At 42.6% G+C, this 18,679-nt stretch overlaps 1 protein-coding gene and 1 pseudogene across 10 annotated transcripts in view; both read left to right on the top strand.

The window, feature by feature from the left end:
* Positions 1-18,679, top strand: part of Arhgef11 (Rho guanine nucleotide exchange factor 11) — a 111,133-nt gene that overhangs the window by 45,762 nt on the left and 46,692 nt on the right. For 9 of the 10 annotated variants that reach the window (XM_058571868.1, XM_058571873.1, XM_058571871.1 and 6 more), the window contains exon 2: positions 17,378-17,410. The exons of the other annotated variant lie outside the window; for it this stretch is intronic. In XM_058571868.1, coding sequence (XP_058427851.1) covers positions 17,378-17,410 — 33 coding nt within the window. The remainder of the gene's footprint in view (positions 1-17,377; positions 17,411-18,679) is intronic. 10 annotated transcript variants of the gene reach the window in all.
* On the top strand, positions 1,569-17,371 carry LOC131423292 (putative monooxygenase p33MONOX; annotated as a pseudogene).

An 18,679-nucleotide genomic window follows, 5' to 3' on the forward strand; every position in this document is an offset into this window, starting at 1 on the left:
ATATATTTTTTTAAAGGGCTGGGGATGTGGTTCAGTGGTTGAGTGCCCCTGGGTTCTTCTCTCCTGGTCAGTCCAGGTTTGTTTCCTAGAGATTATGTTTTGCAGATTGCCATTTTCCAAGTTCAAATATTATTATTGCCCTATTCAAGATGGTCCCTTATTGACATAATAAAACCTCATTAAAATTTGATTTGTAGCTGGGCGTGGTAGTGCATGCCTGTAATCCTAGCGGCTTGTGAGGCTGAGACAGGAGGATTGCAAGTTCAAAGCCAGCCTCAGTAATGGTGAGGCTCTAAGCAACTCAGTGAGACCCTGTCTCTAAATAAAATACAAAATATAGTTCTGGGGATGTGGTTCAGCGGTCAAGTATCCCTGGGTTCACTCCCCAGTACCTGTACTTGGATAGACTCATCATGTGTCCAGTTTGCTGGAAGGGAACTTTAAGGACCATTGGATTCATGCATTTCTTCCTATTATTCCTCCCCACATGTACACATATACATTCACTTGAGAACTAATGAGACTATATATATAGTTCACATCCTCAGACCCCTAGTACACTTTATTTAACCTATTCTTTGCTGCTTGATAGTAAATTCTGAGTTAAATTACATGCTTGAGAACCAAATGCTTATTATTCCTGTTAACCTGTAGGGGAATCATAAGCCCATCTCCCAGGGCCAATAATTTTGGTCTTCATTATACCCCTTTCACGGTTCCCTCGATATCAAAGATTTCCTTCAGGAGGAAGGATCCACGACATTTGCTGGAAGTGGCATGACCCACAGTTCTCCTCCACCACCCCAACCCTGTCTTCCTACAAAATGGCCTGGGAGGAGAGCAGTGGCTGGTTTCCTCTGTGTGTCCTGGAGCTCTGCAGGCTGGAAGGCCTGACAGGCAGGGCCAGTGGTGTGTTGTTTGGTTGGTGGCCGCCTGTTCTACCTCCTGTCAAGCAGGCACATGCCCAAGTTTGTTGATGGGGTTGACTTAGTCTGTGTGTATTTCTTCAACCAGCAGTTTGTGCAGTGGTCCCAGGCCCCTGGGTCAGTGTGAGCAGGGTGGAGTAAGGATCAGAGAGATCCAGAGTGGATCCCGTGCTGGTGAAACGGCAGTGAGAGCTGCAGGGACCTGCCTGCTAGAAACGCTGACTAAAGCTTTCCCCCAGCAGCATTCCAGCCACCTTTGTACACAAAGTATGCTTTGTAGAGCTCAGTGTATTGGTTGGGGGACCCAAGTTGTGTGGTTGGAGACTCACATTGAATGCTGACGATACAAAATAGGGGGGGTCTTCCTTCAGGACAGGCATTTTATTAAGACAGAGCACGCAGAATATGTGGGTTCCCTTTTGAAGTAACATAGAGACAAAATATGTGATTATAGCACAAGTCAAAAACTTAGGGCTGGAAGGATGCAAAGAAGAGGGTGATCAGCACCGGAGGCTTAACTGAGGAAGACTTTCTGAGGAGAATTTCTGGTTAGTTTTTTTAAAGGGGTGGAACAGGAATTTGTAGGGAGCCTTTTGCAGGCTGGAGAAGAACATCCCCACCCTCCCTCCCTTTATTTCTTCTACTTCCCGCAGTGCTTCCTGAGGTCACCAGCCAAGAATGTGGAGGGAAGGGACTCTGTCTGGGAAGTTCTAGGTCCCCTCCCCACTCACATTGTAGTTGGTGGTTCCAGCTGTGATGACTCAGTTGGCATCTACTTGCAGGTACCTGACCTAAAGGAAAGGCTATAGTCACCCTGATGTAAGAAGGGGTTTTCAAAAAATAGCAGGTGTTTTACTGTCAACTCCATCACCTTTAATTGCAGCAGTTAAAATCAAAGTCTAACTTTCCACTAACCCAATACTTTCCTATTAACTTTAGTGTTCACTCAAGGAAAGGGAACTAATTTAACTCTACCTTAATAAAATAGATTAGAAAGTTGAATTAGCCAAATGAAAAGTTTGTTTTTGTTTTGTTTTGGTTTTTGGTACTGGGGATTGAATCCAGAGGCGCTTTACCACTGAGCTACATCCCTAGTCCTTTTATTTTTTTAATTTTGAGACAGGGTCTCACTAAGTTGCTCAGGGCCTCAGTAAATTGCTGAGGCTTGCCTCAGACTTGTGATCCTTCTGCTTCAGTCTTCCCAACCTCTGGGATTACAGTGGTTTGGTAGGATTACACCACCATGCTCACGACAAGGTTGTTTTGTTTTGTTTTGTTTTTTTAAGCCAAATGGTAGCTTTTTGGCTTGGTCATTATTCAAGGTTGCCTGTTTTGTTGTTGTTGTTTGGTTTTGGGGTTTTTTTTTTTTTTTTTTTTTTTTGTAGTTATTGTTTTGTTTTTGTAGTTGCAGATGGACTGGATGCCTTTATTTTATTTGTTTATTTTTATGCAGTGCTGAGAATTGAACCCAGTGCCTCATGCATGCTAGGCAAGTGCTCTGCCACTGAGCTACAGCCCCAGCCCTAGGTTGCCTATTTTATAGTCTGTTTATTTGTGCTAATAACAAAAAATTGACTTGAATAACACTAACTTTAAGGAAGCAAACCTGGTTTTTGAAAGTTTTCATTTATGGTATTATAATCCCCTTTAGGAGGTTCCTTCATAACAAATTTATTTATCTTTTCAGGAAAACTTTAGATAAAACAGGATATACCTGTGGACTGATCTTAAGAGTAACAAATAATTCAGTTATCACAGTGCCCTGCATACATTTTGTCATTGTGAAAGCTGAGAAGAGTGTCATATGGCCTATCCAGCATCTCCCAGTGGTCATGATGTAGAAGGAAGAAACCTCATTCTAAGAATGAAGCCCTTTTATTCAGCCTGCCCAAGCCTTTGGCCCTGCGATAGATGTTCATTCTTTTTTTGCGGTTGAGGGCATGTACTGAGGATTGAACTCAGGGGTACTCAACCACTGATCCACATCCCCAGCCCTATTTCATATTTTATTTAGAGACGGGGGTCTCACTGAGTTGCTTAGTGCCTTGCTGAGGCTGAGGCTGGCTTTGAATTTGCAATCCTCCCATCTCAGCTTCCCATGCTGCTGGGATTACAGGTATGTGCCACCGTACCCAGCTAGATGTTCATTCTTTATCTTGTGAGTTTAGGGGCAGCTGCTTTTATCTCCTTTGCCCTTTGTTAAAACCAGGAAACTTGAATAAAAATATTCTTAGCCATCTTGTGGACATCACTAGTGCAGACACTGAATTGCTTCTAGATCATTGTTGGCATTAGTGTCTGTGGGTTTTTTTCCATTTGAAATACATTTGGCTATGGCCCGCCTTCACTTTATTTTATAGGGAGAATCTTTCCTCGCCAGACAATGAATTTAGTTTTACCTGACTCCTCTCTGGGCACAAAGAGGGATATGCTAAAGAAAATCCATGAGGGACAAAAAATCATGCAACATTAGAGCAAGAAAGGACATGAGGTAATCTGGCTCAGCCCCTCATTGTAAGGGCAATGAAGCCAAGATCCAGAGGAGGAAGATGGGACTTGACTGTAAAGCACACCCAGTTTGCATTCTTACTCTACCATTTAATACCTCTATGGCCTTGGGCAACTTATTTAACTTCTCAACCTCATTTTCCTCATTTGTAGAGGAAAATAACACTGTTACCTCGCCAGGTTAGTGTAAGGAATAAATGAAGGCCTGTAACAAATTAGATGCTTATTATATATAATTTTCTTCTCCCCTTTCAAGGGTATACAAAAAGGGGCTGAGCTGGTCTAGAACCCAGATGTCTAGACAATCAGTCCTGACCTCTTGCCACGTGGCTTCCTTCCTCCCTCCTCCTACAGCAACCTCATTTTCCCTTCCAGTGGGCTTTGCTTACCTCCATCATCCCCGCCAAATCTTGAATACATTGACTGTTTTCTTGGCCATATAGATGATCAAATTTCACAGCTAGTTAGTTGAAGAAATAGCACCAATATCTAGATCTCCTGGTCTCTGCTGTCTTTGAGACATTGTTCTTTTGCCAAAGATAATGGTTTAATGGAGGGTGTATTGACAAAAACAAACAAATGAGTATGAACTAAACATGACAGTCAACACCTAGACCATCTCCTGCAGAGATCTGTAAGATGAGTGTGTCTGTGTTAGATAACTCAGTATTTGAGTATTTCATGTCTCAGGCGGGGTTGTGATTGCTGTGGTAGTAACTTACTATGTGTGTTTTAGGTTCTTGTAATAAGAATAGCAGCGATTTTTAAAATATTTACTAAGGGCTGGGAATGTAGCTCAAGAGTAGAACACTTTGTAACATGCACAAGGCCCTGGGTTCAATCTCTTGCACTGAATAAAATTATTAAATAAAAATTAAAATGAAGTGTTGCTGTATGCCAGGCATTAACTAGATACATTACTATTTTTGGGGGGGAAGGGGTACCAGGAATTGAACCCAGGGGTGCTTAATCAGTGAGCCACATCCCCAACCCTTCTTTTAAAATTCTGTTTAGAGACAGGGTCTCGCTAAATTGCTTAGGGCTTCTCTAAGTTGCTGAGGCTGGCTTTGAAGTTGCGATCCTCCTGCCTCGAACCACTATACCCAGCTTATACTTGATTACCTTATGCCAGTTCTTACAATAGCCTTGTAGCGTGGGAAGCTATTTATTCCAGTTTTGTAGATGAGAAAATTGAGGTTCACAGAAAATAAGTAATTTGCCCTAAGTCACAGAGATGATCAGAGGGAAAGCCAGGATGCAAATTCATTCTAACTCCACACTCCATTGCCCTGTTGCTCCTCAATATCAATTTGAATTCCTGGACATAGCCCAGGCATGGGACTTTTTCTGAGGAATATGTGACAAATGAGATAACTCAGATATATGGAGGCTGGTGGGATGTTGGGTTCTGAGTAAAGAGAAAGGTGCATAGCCCAAAGCAGCTTGGCTTGTTCTCTGCTAAGAGCTAAAGATGGCTGCCCCGCAGAGCCAACCAGCTCTTCCTCACTAGGGAGACAGGTGAATTTGGCATGCTACCATACTTTAGGAGCTCACAATCCAACCAACAAGGGAAAAGAATTGGTGACCATGAGGGAGGTAGTTGGCAGAAATATGTACCAGGTGCTGTGGGAGACAAATTACTAGAGGGGCAACTCTGGCAAGCTACTAGCTTTCTTTGGTCAGAAGGGTTGGAGGCACTGGCATTGGAGAGAAGAGCAGAGTGTAGTTTATTTGTGGCCAAAAGAAGCTAGACCAGTACTGTCCAATAGAAATAGAACACAAGCCACTGCAAAGTTTTTTCTAGTAGCCACTTTAAAAATGATAAAATTAATTTTGATGGTATGTTTTATTTAACTCAATGTATTCAACATACTGTTATTTTATTATAAAGAGTTATTAAGACATTTTACTTTTTAAAAAATTTTTTTAGATGTTGATGGACCTTTGTTTTATTCATTTATTTATATGCGGTGCTGAGGCATGCACTCTACTACTGAGCCACACCCCAGCCCCAAGACATTTTGTTGTTGTTGTTTTGTACTAAGTCCTTGAAATCTGGTGGTTATTTTGTTTTTAAAGAATATAACAGTTTAGGGGCTGGGGATATAGCTCAGTTGGTAGAGTACTTGCCTCACAAGCACAAGGCCCTGGGTTCAGACCCCAGCACTACAAAAAAAAAAAAAAAAAGAATATATAAGTTTGAACCAGGCACAGTTCATTGGCTCTTAGCAGGGCCAGCAAATTCCTCCCTGTCAGCTCCTAGCAACCATATGCCCTTTCTGGTGTGTTCCAGCAGTAGTGTTCATCTTTAGGCATGCATTCTCTCTGCCCACCTGGTCTCTGGGCCTCCAGCCTTTCCTTTCCCCTCTGGTCATTGTAGCCAGACTTAGCTTTTTAAAAGCTAAATATAATTCTACCCAATACAGCTCCCCATCTATAAAGATAAAGTCCATAATCCTTAGATGGCACTTAAGGCCTTCCACAACTGCCTCAGTCTTTCTTATGTCATCACACTTCCTAACATCAGTGTTGCCTTAGTATTTGCAGAGCCTGGACATACTGTATCTTGTTTAATTCTCACAGCTGCTCTGTGAGACAGGTAGGACAGGGCAGAGAAATTGAGACTTAGACTCAGTTTCCTAAGATCAGCTAGCCAGGAAATGGCAGAACCAGGCTGCCACTTTGTCTTTTCAATTTTCTTTCTTGTTGGGACCCTCCCTTTCCTCCCACCTGTGTTGCATTAACAGCCTCCCTGCAGTCTCTGTGCCCCTATGTATGCTGTTTCTGCCCCTAGAAGGTCCTGCCTCAGTGCAGCCACCCATCAGAAGCCTATCTGACCTCTAAGGTTCTGGGTAAAGTTCACCTCCTTTCCGAGTCCTTCTTTAGCCATATACAAATTCCTTTGTAGTCACCAACACATTTTAACATGCATATGCTCATTTAGTGGATGCTTTTTCATTCATTGTTTTGTATATGGGATTGAGTTCTAGAAATCTGGGAGTTTGAAGGTTTTAGAAGTTCTTACAGAGAGGCTCTTAACAAAGAGCCCGATGTTACTTCCTGCCATAAGTCCATGGAGAGTCTAAAGCCTTCCTGCTTTATTCATTCTTTGTCAAAACTATGAAATTGTGAACTTGATCCTAATATTTTTTTTCTCCCCTAGTACTGAGAATTGAACCCAGGGCCTTGTGCATGCAAGGCAAGATCTTTACCACTGAGCTGCTTCTCTGGCCCTTTTTAAAATTTTTATTTTGAAGCAGATCTTGCTAAGTCGCCCAGGTTGACCTTGAACTTGTGATTCTCCTGCCTCAGCCTTCTGAGTAACTGAGATTATAGGAATGGGCCATCATGCCTGGCACCAGTCCTAATTTATGTGTATCAGAGAGGTCACTCAAAACTGATTCTTGTAACTGCCATGTTAAGTATATGCTCATGATACTTTCTCTGAAGTTCTATTGCATACATTATCTGATCTGAATAATGTATGTTCTGGGGGTTCTGCGTATTTTAAAGGAAGAAAGATAAGGGTCTGGGGATGTGGCTCAAGCGGTAACGTGCTCGCCTGGCATGCACGGGGCGCTGGGTTCGATCCTCAGCACCACATAAAAATAAAATAAAATGATACGTTGTGTCCACCAAAAACTGATAAATAAATATTTTTAAAAAGGAAGAAAGATAAGCTTATTATTAAACTCAGAAAGCAGATGTCAATCAATCAAAAAAGTACCCAAATAATCATTTAGTTAATATTGAATTAGGTACCACAAAGAGAAATTTCAGAAAGATCCAGCATAATGGAATCAGATAAAATCGCCCTGAGAAAGACACTGAGCTGAACCCTGAAGAATGACTTTACCTGGCTGTGGCAGGACAGAATATCTCTGGGGTTGAAGTACAGTGCAAAAGTGACAGGAGAGGGGGGCCCCATGAAGGACCTGGAAGCCACCGTCTTACAAGGACAGTGGGAAACCACTGAAGGCGTCCTATCTTCCAACTCCTCTCTGTCAAACATCCCCCTGTGTGGAGAAGGGCTATGGGCTGCTAGAGGAGTGGAAGGTGGAGCAGATGTCGGGAGGCCATTTCTTATAGGTGAGAGATGATGGTGTCCTGTACCAGTGTGGTAGCAGAGATGTTAGGTCATATCAGCAAGACTTGACAATTAATTAGATTTACTGGGAGAGGTCAGAGATTGCTGGCATGCACACCTGCATAGCACTGTTTGCCAAGGACAAACCATCTCATCATGAGCAGGGCTGGACTTGGGCTGGAAAGATTGATTTCAGGTTGAATATTCAAACTTTAAGGTGTCAGTGGAGCTGCTTAGGTCCTTGCCATTACCTTTTGAGAAAGATGGTATTAGCCACGTTTTTTAACTGGGAAATGGGCTTGGCAACATTAGGTGACTTGCCTAACACTACATAGCCAGGAAAAGGCCAAGCCTGAGCATGAGCCAACATTTTGATTCCTACAGCTGTGCTCTTGAAGCCATGCCACTGGCCTGTGTGCTGAGTATTCAGTGCTGAGCCCAGCTAACCAGCCCTCAGCGCACTAGCCCTGCCGCCGCCTCCAGGCACATGGCTGCCAGGCCGTCTGCTCTGATAGCCAGATTCTTATTCCACTTCCATGGAATTAGAAAGCTGCCCTGGCCCTGCCCTAGCGAGAACTGGAATACTCCAGGGGTCTGCTCACCTGTCCGTTTACTGTTCATTTACTCATCCTACTTCTGTTCCTCTCACCTTGATGATTGTCAGGCATAGATCACCCAGTGTGATCCTGGAAAAGACCAGGAAAAAAAAGAACAAAGCATTTGCGTAGGACTTTGTGCTTTGAAAGCACTTAACAAATAATACTTTGGTCATCACATCAGCTCTAGAAGAAAGAAAGAAAGAATGTGTATATATATATACTCCTTTTTACTTTGGTCATCACATCAGCTCTAGAAGAAAGAAAGAAAGAATGTGTGCATATATATATATATATATATACTCCTTAAATAAATGTATTCAAAGCAGACATCTACCAGGCACTAGGTGCCATGCTGAAACTTGGTTGGTTATAAAAGGATGAATGAGACATGGTCATTGTTCTCAGGGACCCAAGGTTTAAAAGGGAAGACAGACAAACAGATGGTTTCAATATGTGTTCATTACACAGAGGAGAAAGGTAATGATAGACTCAAAAGTTAAGGGACTTGTTTTGAGAGTTTTTCAAAGTTTTGGTCCTCTGTATCACTTGGGTTGCTTGTTAAATCAAAATAGATTCCACACCACAGAGCTGCTGAGTTGAGTCCCTGAGGGTGGGCCTAAAATGATTCAAGCTAGTAAATGAGCCAGTTGAGGTGTGAGCCTGACCTGCTACCGTGCCAGAGTCTTTCCACTCTATTTGTCTAACTCTGGTTTTAAGGACGAAAGACCGGACACTTGAAGTTGGCAGGTCTTGTCCTCACAGCCTTTACTGCAAGGATGCAGACCCAGAAGGTGCCAAGAGTCTTCTTAAAGTTCCACCTGGGAGATATGGGAAACTAACCAGCAAGATAGGTCCAGTTTCAGAGTATGGACTTTACCTAGAGTGAAGGTCCTGGCAAGGCGGCTCTCTCCTGGATTCCTAGGGGTTCAGGAATATCCCTTTGCCCCAGTCTCAAGAATACCTAGCTCAGTCCCAGGCATAATGGTGTACTCTTGTAATCCCAGCTATTTGGAGGCTAAGGTAGGAGGATCACAGCCTGGACAACTTAGTGAGACCCTGTATCAAAATTTAAAAAAAAAAAAAGTGGGTGTGGGGAGCCACTCTGAATGACTGGGGCCTTCCATCCTGAAGCTGGGCGTTGTCCTGGTTCAGGAAGTTGAGGATGTGTTTTCAGGTGTAGATGACGCCCCTTGGATTGAATTACTGTCACCTGTCCCTTGTAACCCTGCCCCTTCTGGCCTTTTTTGGATGGAACTTTCTAAGAACAAGCTAAAAGCCCACTTCTGAGAGCCTCCCTCAGACCAGGCTCTCGCGACTTTCTCTTGCTTTCCCATTTGGGGAGCCTGAGGCCGAGAGCAGAGAAGTCATCCTGAAGCTTGTTTAAAAGTAAAGTGTGTCTCTGTTTTATTTGGTGTCCCTGGAAATTCTTCACACAAGCGACCTTAAGTTCAGCTGCCAGTGTGGGTCAGGGGCAGCAAGTGGGGGCTGGGGTATAGCTCAGCTTACCTAGTATATGCCAAGCCCTGAGTTCTATCCCCAGTTCCCCCTCTGACCCCCTAAAAAAGACAACTTACTTCGCCTATATATAATGTGCCTTGTATCAGATAGGCATAGTATGTATTTCCTATATGTTATATAGTCTCATATGTATATGTATGTGAATACTTGTGATATATATAAAGACAGGTGGACCCGCGTATGGCTACAGATCATATACTGTTTTGCTTGAGAAATCAGGCCAAATTTATGTACATTTTAACTCTACACTACCTACTTCACCGTATTTTCAAAGGATTGAGGTGTTAGCTTGGATGCTTAGCACGGTGCCTAGCATGTAGTAAGGAATTTATCATTGTGCGCATAAGACTTGGATATTAAGGCCTCGTCCTCAGTTCCACAGTCCAGTTGGAATGGATTAAGGATAAAGAGACAAGAAACCTTTCAGTAGCTGGAAAAGGACATGTTGTTTGCTTATCACTGCTTCTTTTTTTTTTTTTTAATATATATTTTTTAGTTGTAGGTGGACACGATACCTTTATCTTATTTTTTTAACGTAGCTCTGAGGGTCAAACCAGTTTGTACTAGGCAAGTGTTCTACCACTGAGCCACAACCCTAGCCCTGCCATTGCTTCTTTAAACTCCAGAAGCCAGACCTATTTGATAACCATAAGTTTAAACTCCTGAACCTTCTAGGGGTCTGAGTAAGGCAGAAAGGAGTGTAGGCTGTGTGCAGTGCTGACTGGGTCAAAGTAAGACTGTGACCCATTGGAGAGGCTTGACACCACCCAGTTTCAGCTGATTGTCACCATTCGCAATCTTAAGTCCAGCAGGGCCAAAACTACGCCTTTTTGACAGAAACTAGAAATCTGTATTTTTTTTTTAAGTGTGAAATTGCTTAGGAACTAAACATCCCTGCCCCCTATCCCCCCGTCCTAAAGACTGAACCTAGAGGTGCCACTAAACTACATCCCCAGCCCTTCTTATTTTTTATTTTGAAGCAGGGTCTTGCTAAACTGCCCAGATTAAGCCTCGAACTCAAACTTGCTCTCCTCCTGCCTCAACATCCCAAGTAGCTGGAGTTGCAACTGTTTTTTTTTTAATTTGTTTTTGTTAATGCCTATACACACTCATACACCTAAATACACCAGAGGCCAACAAAAAGGTTATGTGAGCTCTTTGGAAGGTCGCCAAACATGGCCTTGCTTTATTACCAGCCTTCTAGACAAGGATGAGAAGAGTGTTTGCACATAAGTAGAGGGTAGCTGCTCTGTGCCTAGTGCTGCACTAGAGCATTCTGGGAAGTCCAGCGGTTAACTTTTGTCCACATGATAGGGAGCAGTGTGGGGTGCACTAAAAAGAAGAGGGAGGGGGAAGATGGAAGGTCTCAGTGAGTTACTTTTCAGATATTGTAAGTAAAAAAAGCAGAGTACAAACTATTATGTAAGTAATAAAGGAAAATCAGAATATTTTTATGTACTTGTTTAGTTTTACAAGAACATAGAAAGGAAGCCAAAGACAAAATGAAAATGATTGTCTTGGAAGGAGTAGGGTGAAAGGATATAGGGATGCTTCTGAATATGCTGAAAATTTTCATTTTGAATTTTCACATGTAAATATTTGACATATTATTGAAAATTAAATAAGCCTGGGCTGGGGATGTGGCTCAAGCTGTAGCGCGCTCGCCTGGCATGCGTGCAGCCCGGGTTCGATCCTCAGCACCACATACAAACAAAGATGTTGTGTCCGCCGAAAACTAAAAAATAAATATTAAAAATTCTCTCTCTCTCTCTCTCTTAAAAAAAAAGAAATTAAATAAGCCTGAAAAAGGTAAAATTAAAGTAAAAAATTAAGTACTAAAATTAAGTAAAATATAAAAATAAATGTTTCAAATTGGTAACATAAAAAAGAATTAATCTGAAGGCTTCAACATCAAGGCTGCCGGTTCGCACGGCCGCTTGAGCTCTCTAGTTGGTGGTGCCAGCAGTCGAATTTGCTGCCGCTCTCACGATGGCTTGGGTCTGGACTGCGCCACAACCTCTTGAGAGAAGCGGGTCTTCGGATCCTCTTTAGTGCTGGAGTTGGGGCCACAGGCAGCTTGGACACAGTGGGAGAACAGAATCTCTGGACGGACTCTTCCTGGGAAGCTTTACTAATTTGCAGCACCTGGACAGTGTTCTCATTCTACCTGTCTGTCAGCATAGTGGTGATATCATTTCACTGTGGTGGCAGGGACTCAGCTCCAAATTATAAATTGAAAAAACACCTGGATCCCAGTCTATCAGTGGCTTCAAGACAACCAGAAGTACCTGTTACTTGCGCCTAGGCAAGATGTCCCTGCCCATCGGAATGTGCCATCGGGCATTCAGCTATGATGATGCCCTTGAGGACCCTGCACCCATGACTCCTCCTCCATTGGACATGGGCAGCATCCCCTGGAAGCCAGTGATTCCAGAGCACAAGTATCAGCACCTTGCCAAGGAGGAGGAAGGAGAGGCCAATGTATCCCCCCCATGCCATGACCCTGTCAACAGTCACTGACAGTACGGACAAGGTCCTGATGGTAAAGGCCAAAGCTACCCGTGTCGTCATGAATTTTCTGATCACAAAACAGACACAGGAGAGTATTCAGCGTTTTGAACAACAGGCAGGACTGAGAGATTCTGGCTACACACCCCACAAGGGCCTTACCTCCGAGGAAACCAAGTACCTCTGACTAGCAGAAGCATTCCACAAGCTAAAGCTGCAGAGTGGAGAGAGGACAAAGGAAGAGAAGCAGCCTGCATCGCCCAGTCACCCCAAGCAGCAGCCCTCACTCTTCCCCTAAGCAGAGGCTGGAGGCTGGTTTTCTTCTGGTTCCTCTGTAGCCTTACCTGGCCCAAGTCCTAGCTCCATGGATCCTGGAAGTGGAGATACGGACAGAAACTCATCAGATAAATGGAGCCTTTTTGGTCCAAGACCCCTTCAGAAGTCTGATTCTGGAGGTTTTGCCATCCAGGCCTACAAAGGCGCCCAGAAGCCCTCTCCCATGGAGCTGATCCATGCCCAGGCCACCCGAATGGCTGGAGATCCAGCAACCTTCAAGCCACCCAAAGTGGATGTCCCAGTGATAGAAGGGAAGAAACCACTGCCACAGACCCATAATCTCAAACCGCGTGACTTGAATGTGCTCACACCCGCTGGCTTCTAGAGTGCGTCTATTCCAAGGACTTGGGACAGAGGGTTTCTTATCCTTTATTCCCCTTTTACCTTCGCTCTGACATAGGAATGGTATATTAAAACAAACAAACAAACCGAGGCTAGAGGTGGAGACATAATGAATTCTGCAAAGCTTGTCCTTGTGTGGAAGAAACCATTTTGTAGTGTTTTAGAGTCAAACTAAAAAATCTCAGCAGTGATTTTTGGGGGCGGTCTTCATTACCCTTTCTTGTATCATTTACCCCAGACCAGGACTTTGATCATTGCTTACTAGGTAAATGTTTATGCCATTCCAAAACCTAGGCTTCTTTTTAACCACTATCAGCATAAGCACACCATGTTGTAGAGGTGTCCGCTGACAAGTTTGGCCTTTTTGACTCCACTGATGCTGTGCTCCAGCCTTGTCAGGTAGGGGGACCTGAGACCTGTTTAAGGTCTGGGTACAGTTTACAGCCAGACTTTGAAGGTATCCCTGTTTTCTAGGCTAAAATTGGTCTCCTTGCATTTTGGTCAGTCTAATGGATTGCTTTGTCCTGTAACCAGTTCTTCATGCTTCTTGGTACCTCTTGAGCTGCTGCTGCTGGAGGGATGCTTCTCATTTACATGTCACAGAATAAACACTAGTCTTGCATATCCTTTCTTGTACTTTAAAGTAAGATTAGTTTAACTCCAATTTGGTTTAAACTTCCTAAAGTAAGAAAATTAAGTCTATTGATTTGAGATTTATATATTTTGTGGTGCTGGGAATTGAATCCAGGGCCTTGCACGTTCAAGCAAGTGCTCTACCATCATTGAGCCTATATACCCCCCTGCCCTCCCCACCCTGGGATAGTAAACTTTTAGAGTAAACGAAATTCATGTGAAATTAATGTCAGTTATTTCAGTTTCTTTGTGTAGGTCAGAGCTTAACTTTTTGGAGGGGAGGTGGAAGTATTCAAAATAAGAAGAAAAGCATTTTTCACCAAAATGAGCCTCATATCTTTATGCAACATATCTTAGAAACTGCATTTTTATTTCTCATCACTTTGTACATTTGTCTTGAACACTGTCTCAGATACTTGCCATTTTTGTTTTGATTAGGATTTTTGTTTACATAAGAAGCTGACCTTATAGAGAATCCCTGAAGTCTGAAATTGTCAGAACAACTAATTTATTTGTGTCTTCTGTTATGATCTTTTGTTTGGACAATAAAGATCCTTACTGCTTTCTAAAAAAAAAGAATTAATCCAAATTAATTTTTATAACATATTAACTTGTAGTGAGATATAACCTAAGAGCAAAAAGAACAGAAGGAAACCTTGAACTTAGTAGGTTTAATTGTTGCTAGTGGTATTTGTGTAACAATTCCAGAAACTATCTTGTCTATATTGTAGAATAGAGCAAATGAGTAAATATATTGATATTGTTTGGGAACAAGATTCTGAAAAAAGGACAGTGAAGTAGCCTAGAAAGAGTGATGGCTCACTAGCAATGAGCACCTAGCTGCCAGATTTTGTTTCTGAATACATTTCCTGCTAAAAGGAACCAGGGCTCCGTAGAGAAATGTTTGTTACCAGGTCTGGCGTAGGGAAAGTACAAGGTGAACCTGGAGTATCTTTTTGTGCCAGAGAGCAAGGACATGATCAAAGACAGATGGAGAACACAAATGCTGGTTGGTTTGCAGGAGCTCCCACTGGCCAAATTGGGACATTTTTAACATTTAAAAAGGGGTGGGGGGATAATGGGCTATAATGTATTACTTTGGGAGAGAAAACAAAATCTATTGAGTTCATGACACTACTCTAGGAAAGGAATGAAGATTACCTGCTGTAGAAGGAATGATAGAATTAGCAAATTTGCCATTTTGCAGCCACCAGTGCAATAAGTGGTTCAAGACAGGTCATCAGTAGATAGTCAAACTATTGAAAAAGACTATTGGAAAGCAGGATAATCATGTAGTCTCAAAATATCACCCCATGGATTTCTCATTAATTCAAATGGGAAAATAGACTTACATTGAGAAATCACAGGAGCACCGAAGTACTCAAACTTCACATCACCAATGGAGCAATCCATATAATATCACTTATAAATAGTCTTCAATAATGTCTAACTTGAGTATAATCAGGAGGAGACATTAGACAAACCCCTATTTGTGGGTCATTCAACAATGTAGCTGGCCTGGATTCTTCAAAATGTCATTGTTATGAGAGACCAAGAAAACAGGGATGTGAAGGGGAAGGCCAGATTAAATAGATCTAATAAAGACTTGACAAATATAATTTGAGATCATTGATTGGATCCTGGATTTAGACAGTTGGAGAACGGTTATAAAGAACATTGATGAGACCATTGGGGAAGTTTTGAGTGTGTACTGTATGTTAGGTAATAGTGTATCAAAGTTAAATTTGTTGAGTATACTGATTGGCATTGTGGTTATATAGGATAATTTCAAGGTTTTTAGGATATAGATAGATAGATAGTAAAATAGACATACAATGTCATGATTGCCTGCCCCCCTACCACTCTCTCTCTCTAGGGATTAAACCCAGGGGCACTTTATCACTGAGCCATATAGATCTTTTTGTTTTTATTTTATTTATTTTATTTTTTGCTTTGGAACAGGGTCTTGCTAAGGTGCTGAGGCTGTCCTCAAGTTTGCCATCCTCCTGCTTCAGCCTCCTAAGTCATTGGGATTACAGGCATAAGTGTCATGATCTCTCTCTCCGCAACTTTCAAATGGGGAATAAATGAATATTAGTAGAAAGATAAAGCAGGGGCTGGGGATGTGGCTCAAGTGGTAGCGCGCTCGCCTGCCATGCGCGGGGCACTGGGTTCGATCCGCAGCACCACATACAGATAAAATAAAGATGTTGTATCCACCGAAAACTAAAAAAAAAATTACAAAAAAAAAAAAAAAGAAAGATAAAGCAAATGTTATAAATGTTAATTGGTGGATCTAGATGAAGGGCACATTCATCATGTTTCTCCTTCAACTTCGTGTGGTTTGAAATTTTTCACAGTGGAAGCGGGTAAGGTATTGCTTCATAGAATCAATGCCATTTTTCTAGGGTCTTGAAAGACACTAGGAGATGGGTAGAGAGAAGGAATGAAGGCCATCATAAGTCAGAGGCATGAGTGAGATGTCCCAATTTAAAATGGGTTTTCTCTGCATGTGGTGAGGAGAAACAAGCCCAGAGTAGGTAACCCAGGGGTGGGGCATTGCGAGTTCTACTGAAAGCAGCAAATGAACATTGGAACAAAAAACTCCCTTCTGTGAGTCCCTTTCTGGTTGGGGGTGCTAGTCACTAGTTCTGCATGTTTTCTGAATCTTCTTGCCCGGGTCCCCATTGTCTGACACTGTGTGGAACAAAGGTCTCCATCTCCATCTGCCGTGATGGGGTGTGTTCTGTTCTGCACTGTCCAGGTGACCGCCACTAGCCATGTGGAGCTCGTAAGCCACTGAGACTAGTAACTCAGAAAAACAATTTTAATTTTTTTTAGTTGTAGACAGACACCATACCTTTATTTATTTACTTCATGTGGTGCTGAGGAGGATTGAACCCAGCGTCTCACGTGTCCTGGGCAAGCACTCTACCACTGAGCTCCAACTCCAGCCCAACCAACAATTTTAATTTTTAAAAAATATTTTTTAGTTGTAGACACACAATTCTTTGTTTATTAATTTATTTTTTATGTGGTACTGAGGCTCAAACCCAGGGTCTCACATGTGCCAGGCAGTGTTCTACCACTGAGCTGCAGCCCCAACCTTTAAAATTAAATTTTAAATAGCTATGTGTGATTTGTAGCTTATTGCATGAGTACAGGTCTAGAATCTAGACCATAAGAGAACCTCTGTTAAATGATGTGTGAAGTCGAATCTTTACCCTAGACAGGAGGTGGACCATGAATGATGGAATGGGATAATTTTAAAGAAAGAACTTGAAGTTTTGGCAAGTTTACCTTTTCTGGCTTGTGGGGGATAGAGTAGGAGGAAGGACCAGTGTGGACAAAGCCAGAAACCATCCCAAGTTAAAGAAGCAGGTAAAGAGCAGGGACCAAAAATAGGAACACAGCTGTGTCAAGCATAGGCACACTGTGGACAAGACCATCTCTGCCTTCACAGACCTTCCAGCCTCGATTCGGCAGCTTTCTAGAAAAGTGGAAAAGAGTTGCCCTTAGGCGTTGGTGCTGTAAGATGCCTAGGGATGGGAGTTTGGGGAGATACCAGAGGGGCACCTAACCAGCTGCAGGCCATGCTTTCTGTTACGTGCTTTGGTGACAGCCTGGCTTGGGACAGGACAACCTTTCTTCTGAGTACATGGGAAGCTCTAAGATTTTAAGCAGCAACATGACATGAGTAGATTTGTATCTCAGTGAGCTCACTGCTGTGCTGGGGTGGTTTCCATAGGCGGGTCCTTCTTAGCTGTAGTGTGGTTTCTCTTTTGAACCAGCATCTCCAGTGTCTTGTCTGGTTTATGTTCGTTTTGTTTTCTTTCTCTTTCTCCCTTCTTTCCTGCATTGCTATCTTCTGGGCCCCACGCTCTCTTCTTCCTTGATGTCCTACTCTCTCTGATCCAAAGATCAGCCAGTAAAAAGCAGTCTCACCTGTCCAGGTAAGAGGGGTGCCACTATGTGGGGGGTGTCCCCCCTTTATATTTAAAATATATTTATTTGGTTTTTAAATAGATGTTGTCTTCACATGGTTTGAATTTAAAGAGTACAAAAGAGAATATAATGATAAATCTCCAGTCCCATCCTCATGCCCAGCCACCCACTTTCTCTCCTCAGAAGCAACCAACGTTGTTTCTTTTGTAGCCTTCCAAGATGTTAAGTATTTTACATACATACGCAAATATATAAGCAAATAATTTCTTTTCTCTATTATCTACTGTTGATAATATCTTTACTTTTTCCCCTGCAATAACATATCCCCAAGATCATTCCTTATTGTGTTATATAAAGTACCTTCTTATTATTTTATATGTCCAAGTTCTGTATCATTGTTTTATTTATATAAAATAATGCATTAACTAGTCACCCATTTTGAACATCTAGATGATTTCCAGTGTTTCGCGATTATAAACAATGCTTCCATGAATAAACTTCTACTTAGTCATTACTTAGCTAGGATAGGAATTGCCCTCTTCAGAGAGGCAGCAACTATTGATTGATAAACTGCCAACTTGCACACTTATCTAAAAAAAGGAGGGCCACGACAGTGATTTCTTCTGTTCCTTTCCGGGTCGTGAGTAAAGAAGAGATGAAAGAATGAATCTGACCTGGTCATCTGTAGTCACAGATAGTTTCTAAGCAGGCACCTCAGGCTGGCTATGGTTGGAAATCACTACCAAAACCAAACCAGATTCCTGTTCTCCCGTGGAGCCCCCCCAAATAAAAAGTGTGCCAGAGGCCAGTTACCCAGTAGGTTAGTACTAAATGCCGAGTCACCCTCCTGGACACTGCCATTTTGGAGAGGTGGAACCTTGAGGGACAGAGAGGTGGGACTGAAATGGGAGCTTGTGTCTGCTACAGCCATTGAGGCTCTGCTGTGTCCGTGACGGCTCTTCATGTGTCTGACCCACCATGTCCTTCCCCTCAGTCTCCCTTTTCTTTGCAAATCATCGCTTAACACTAACTAGCTATTTGTTTTTTCCCGTCTTTTTCTCGCATTCATTCTCTCTGCTGCTCCATCAGCCCCATTGCAGCCTGGTAAGACCCCATAAGGACGTGTATGTGTGCACATCCCCTTCTTGCCATTGTCTCCTTGTCACCTGACTCCATGAAGGGTTGTTTCCTTTCACGCCCTGCTGAGTCTTAAAGAGATCACACGCTTGCCCTGCTAGGCCAGGAGATTCCACATAGGTGATGTGGCCAGCAGTGTA

This window comes from Marmota monax, unplaced genomic scaffold (genome assembly GCF_021218885.2).
Source record: "Marmota monax isolate L192 unplaced genomic scaffold, Marmota_monax_Labrador192_F-V1.1 WCK01_AAM20220418_F8-fsc00108, whole genome shotgun sequence".
NCBI classification, from domain to species: Eukaryota; Metazoa; Chordata; class Mammalia; order Rodentia; family Sciuridae; genus Marmota; species Marmota monax.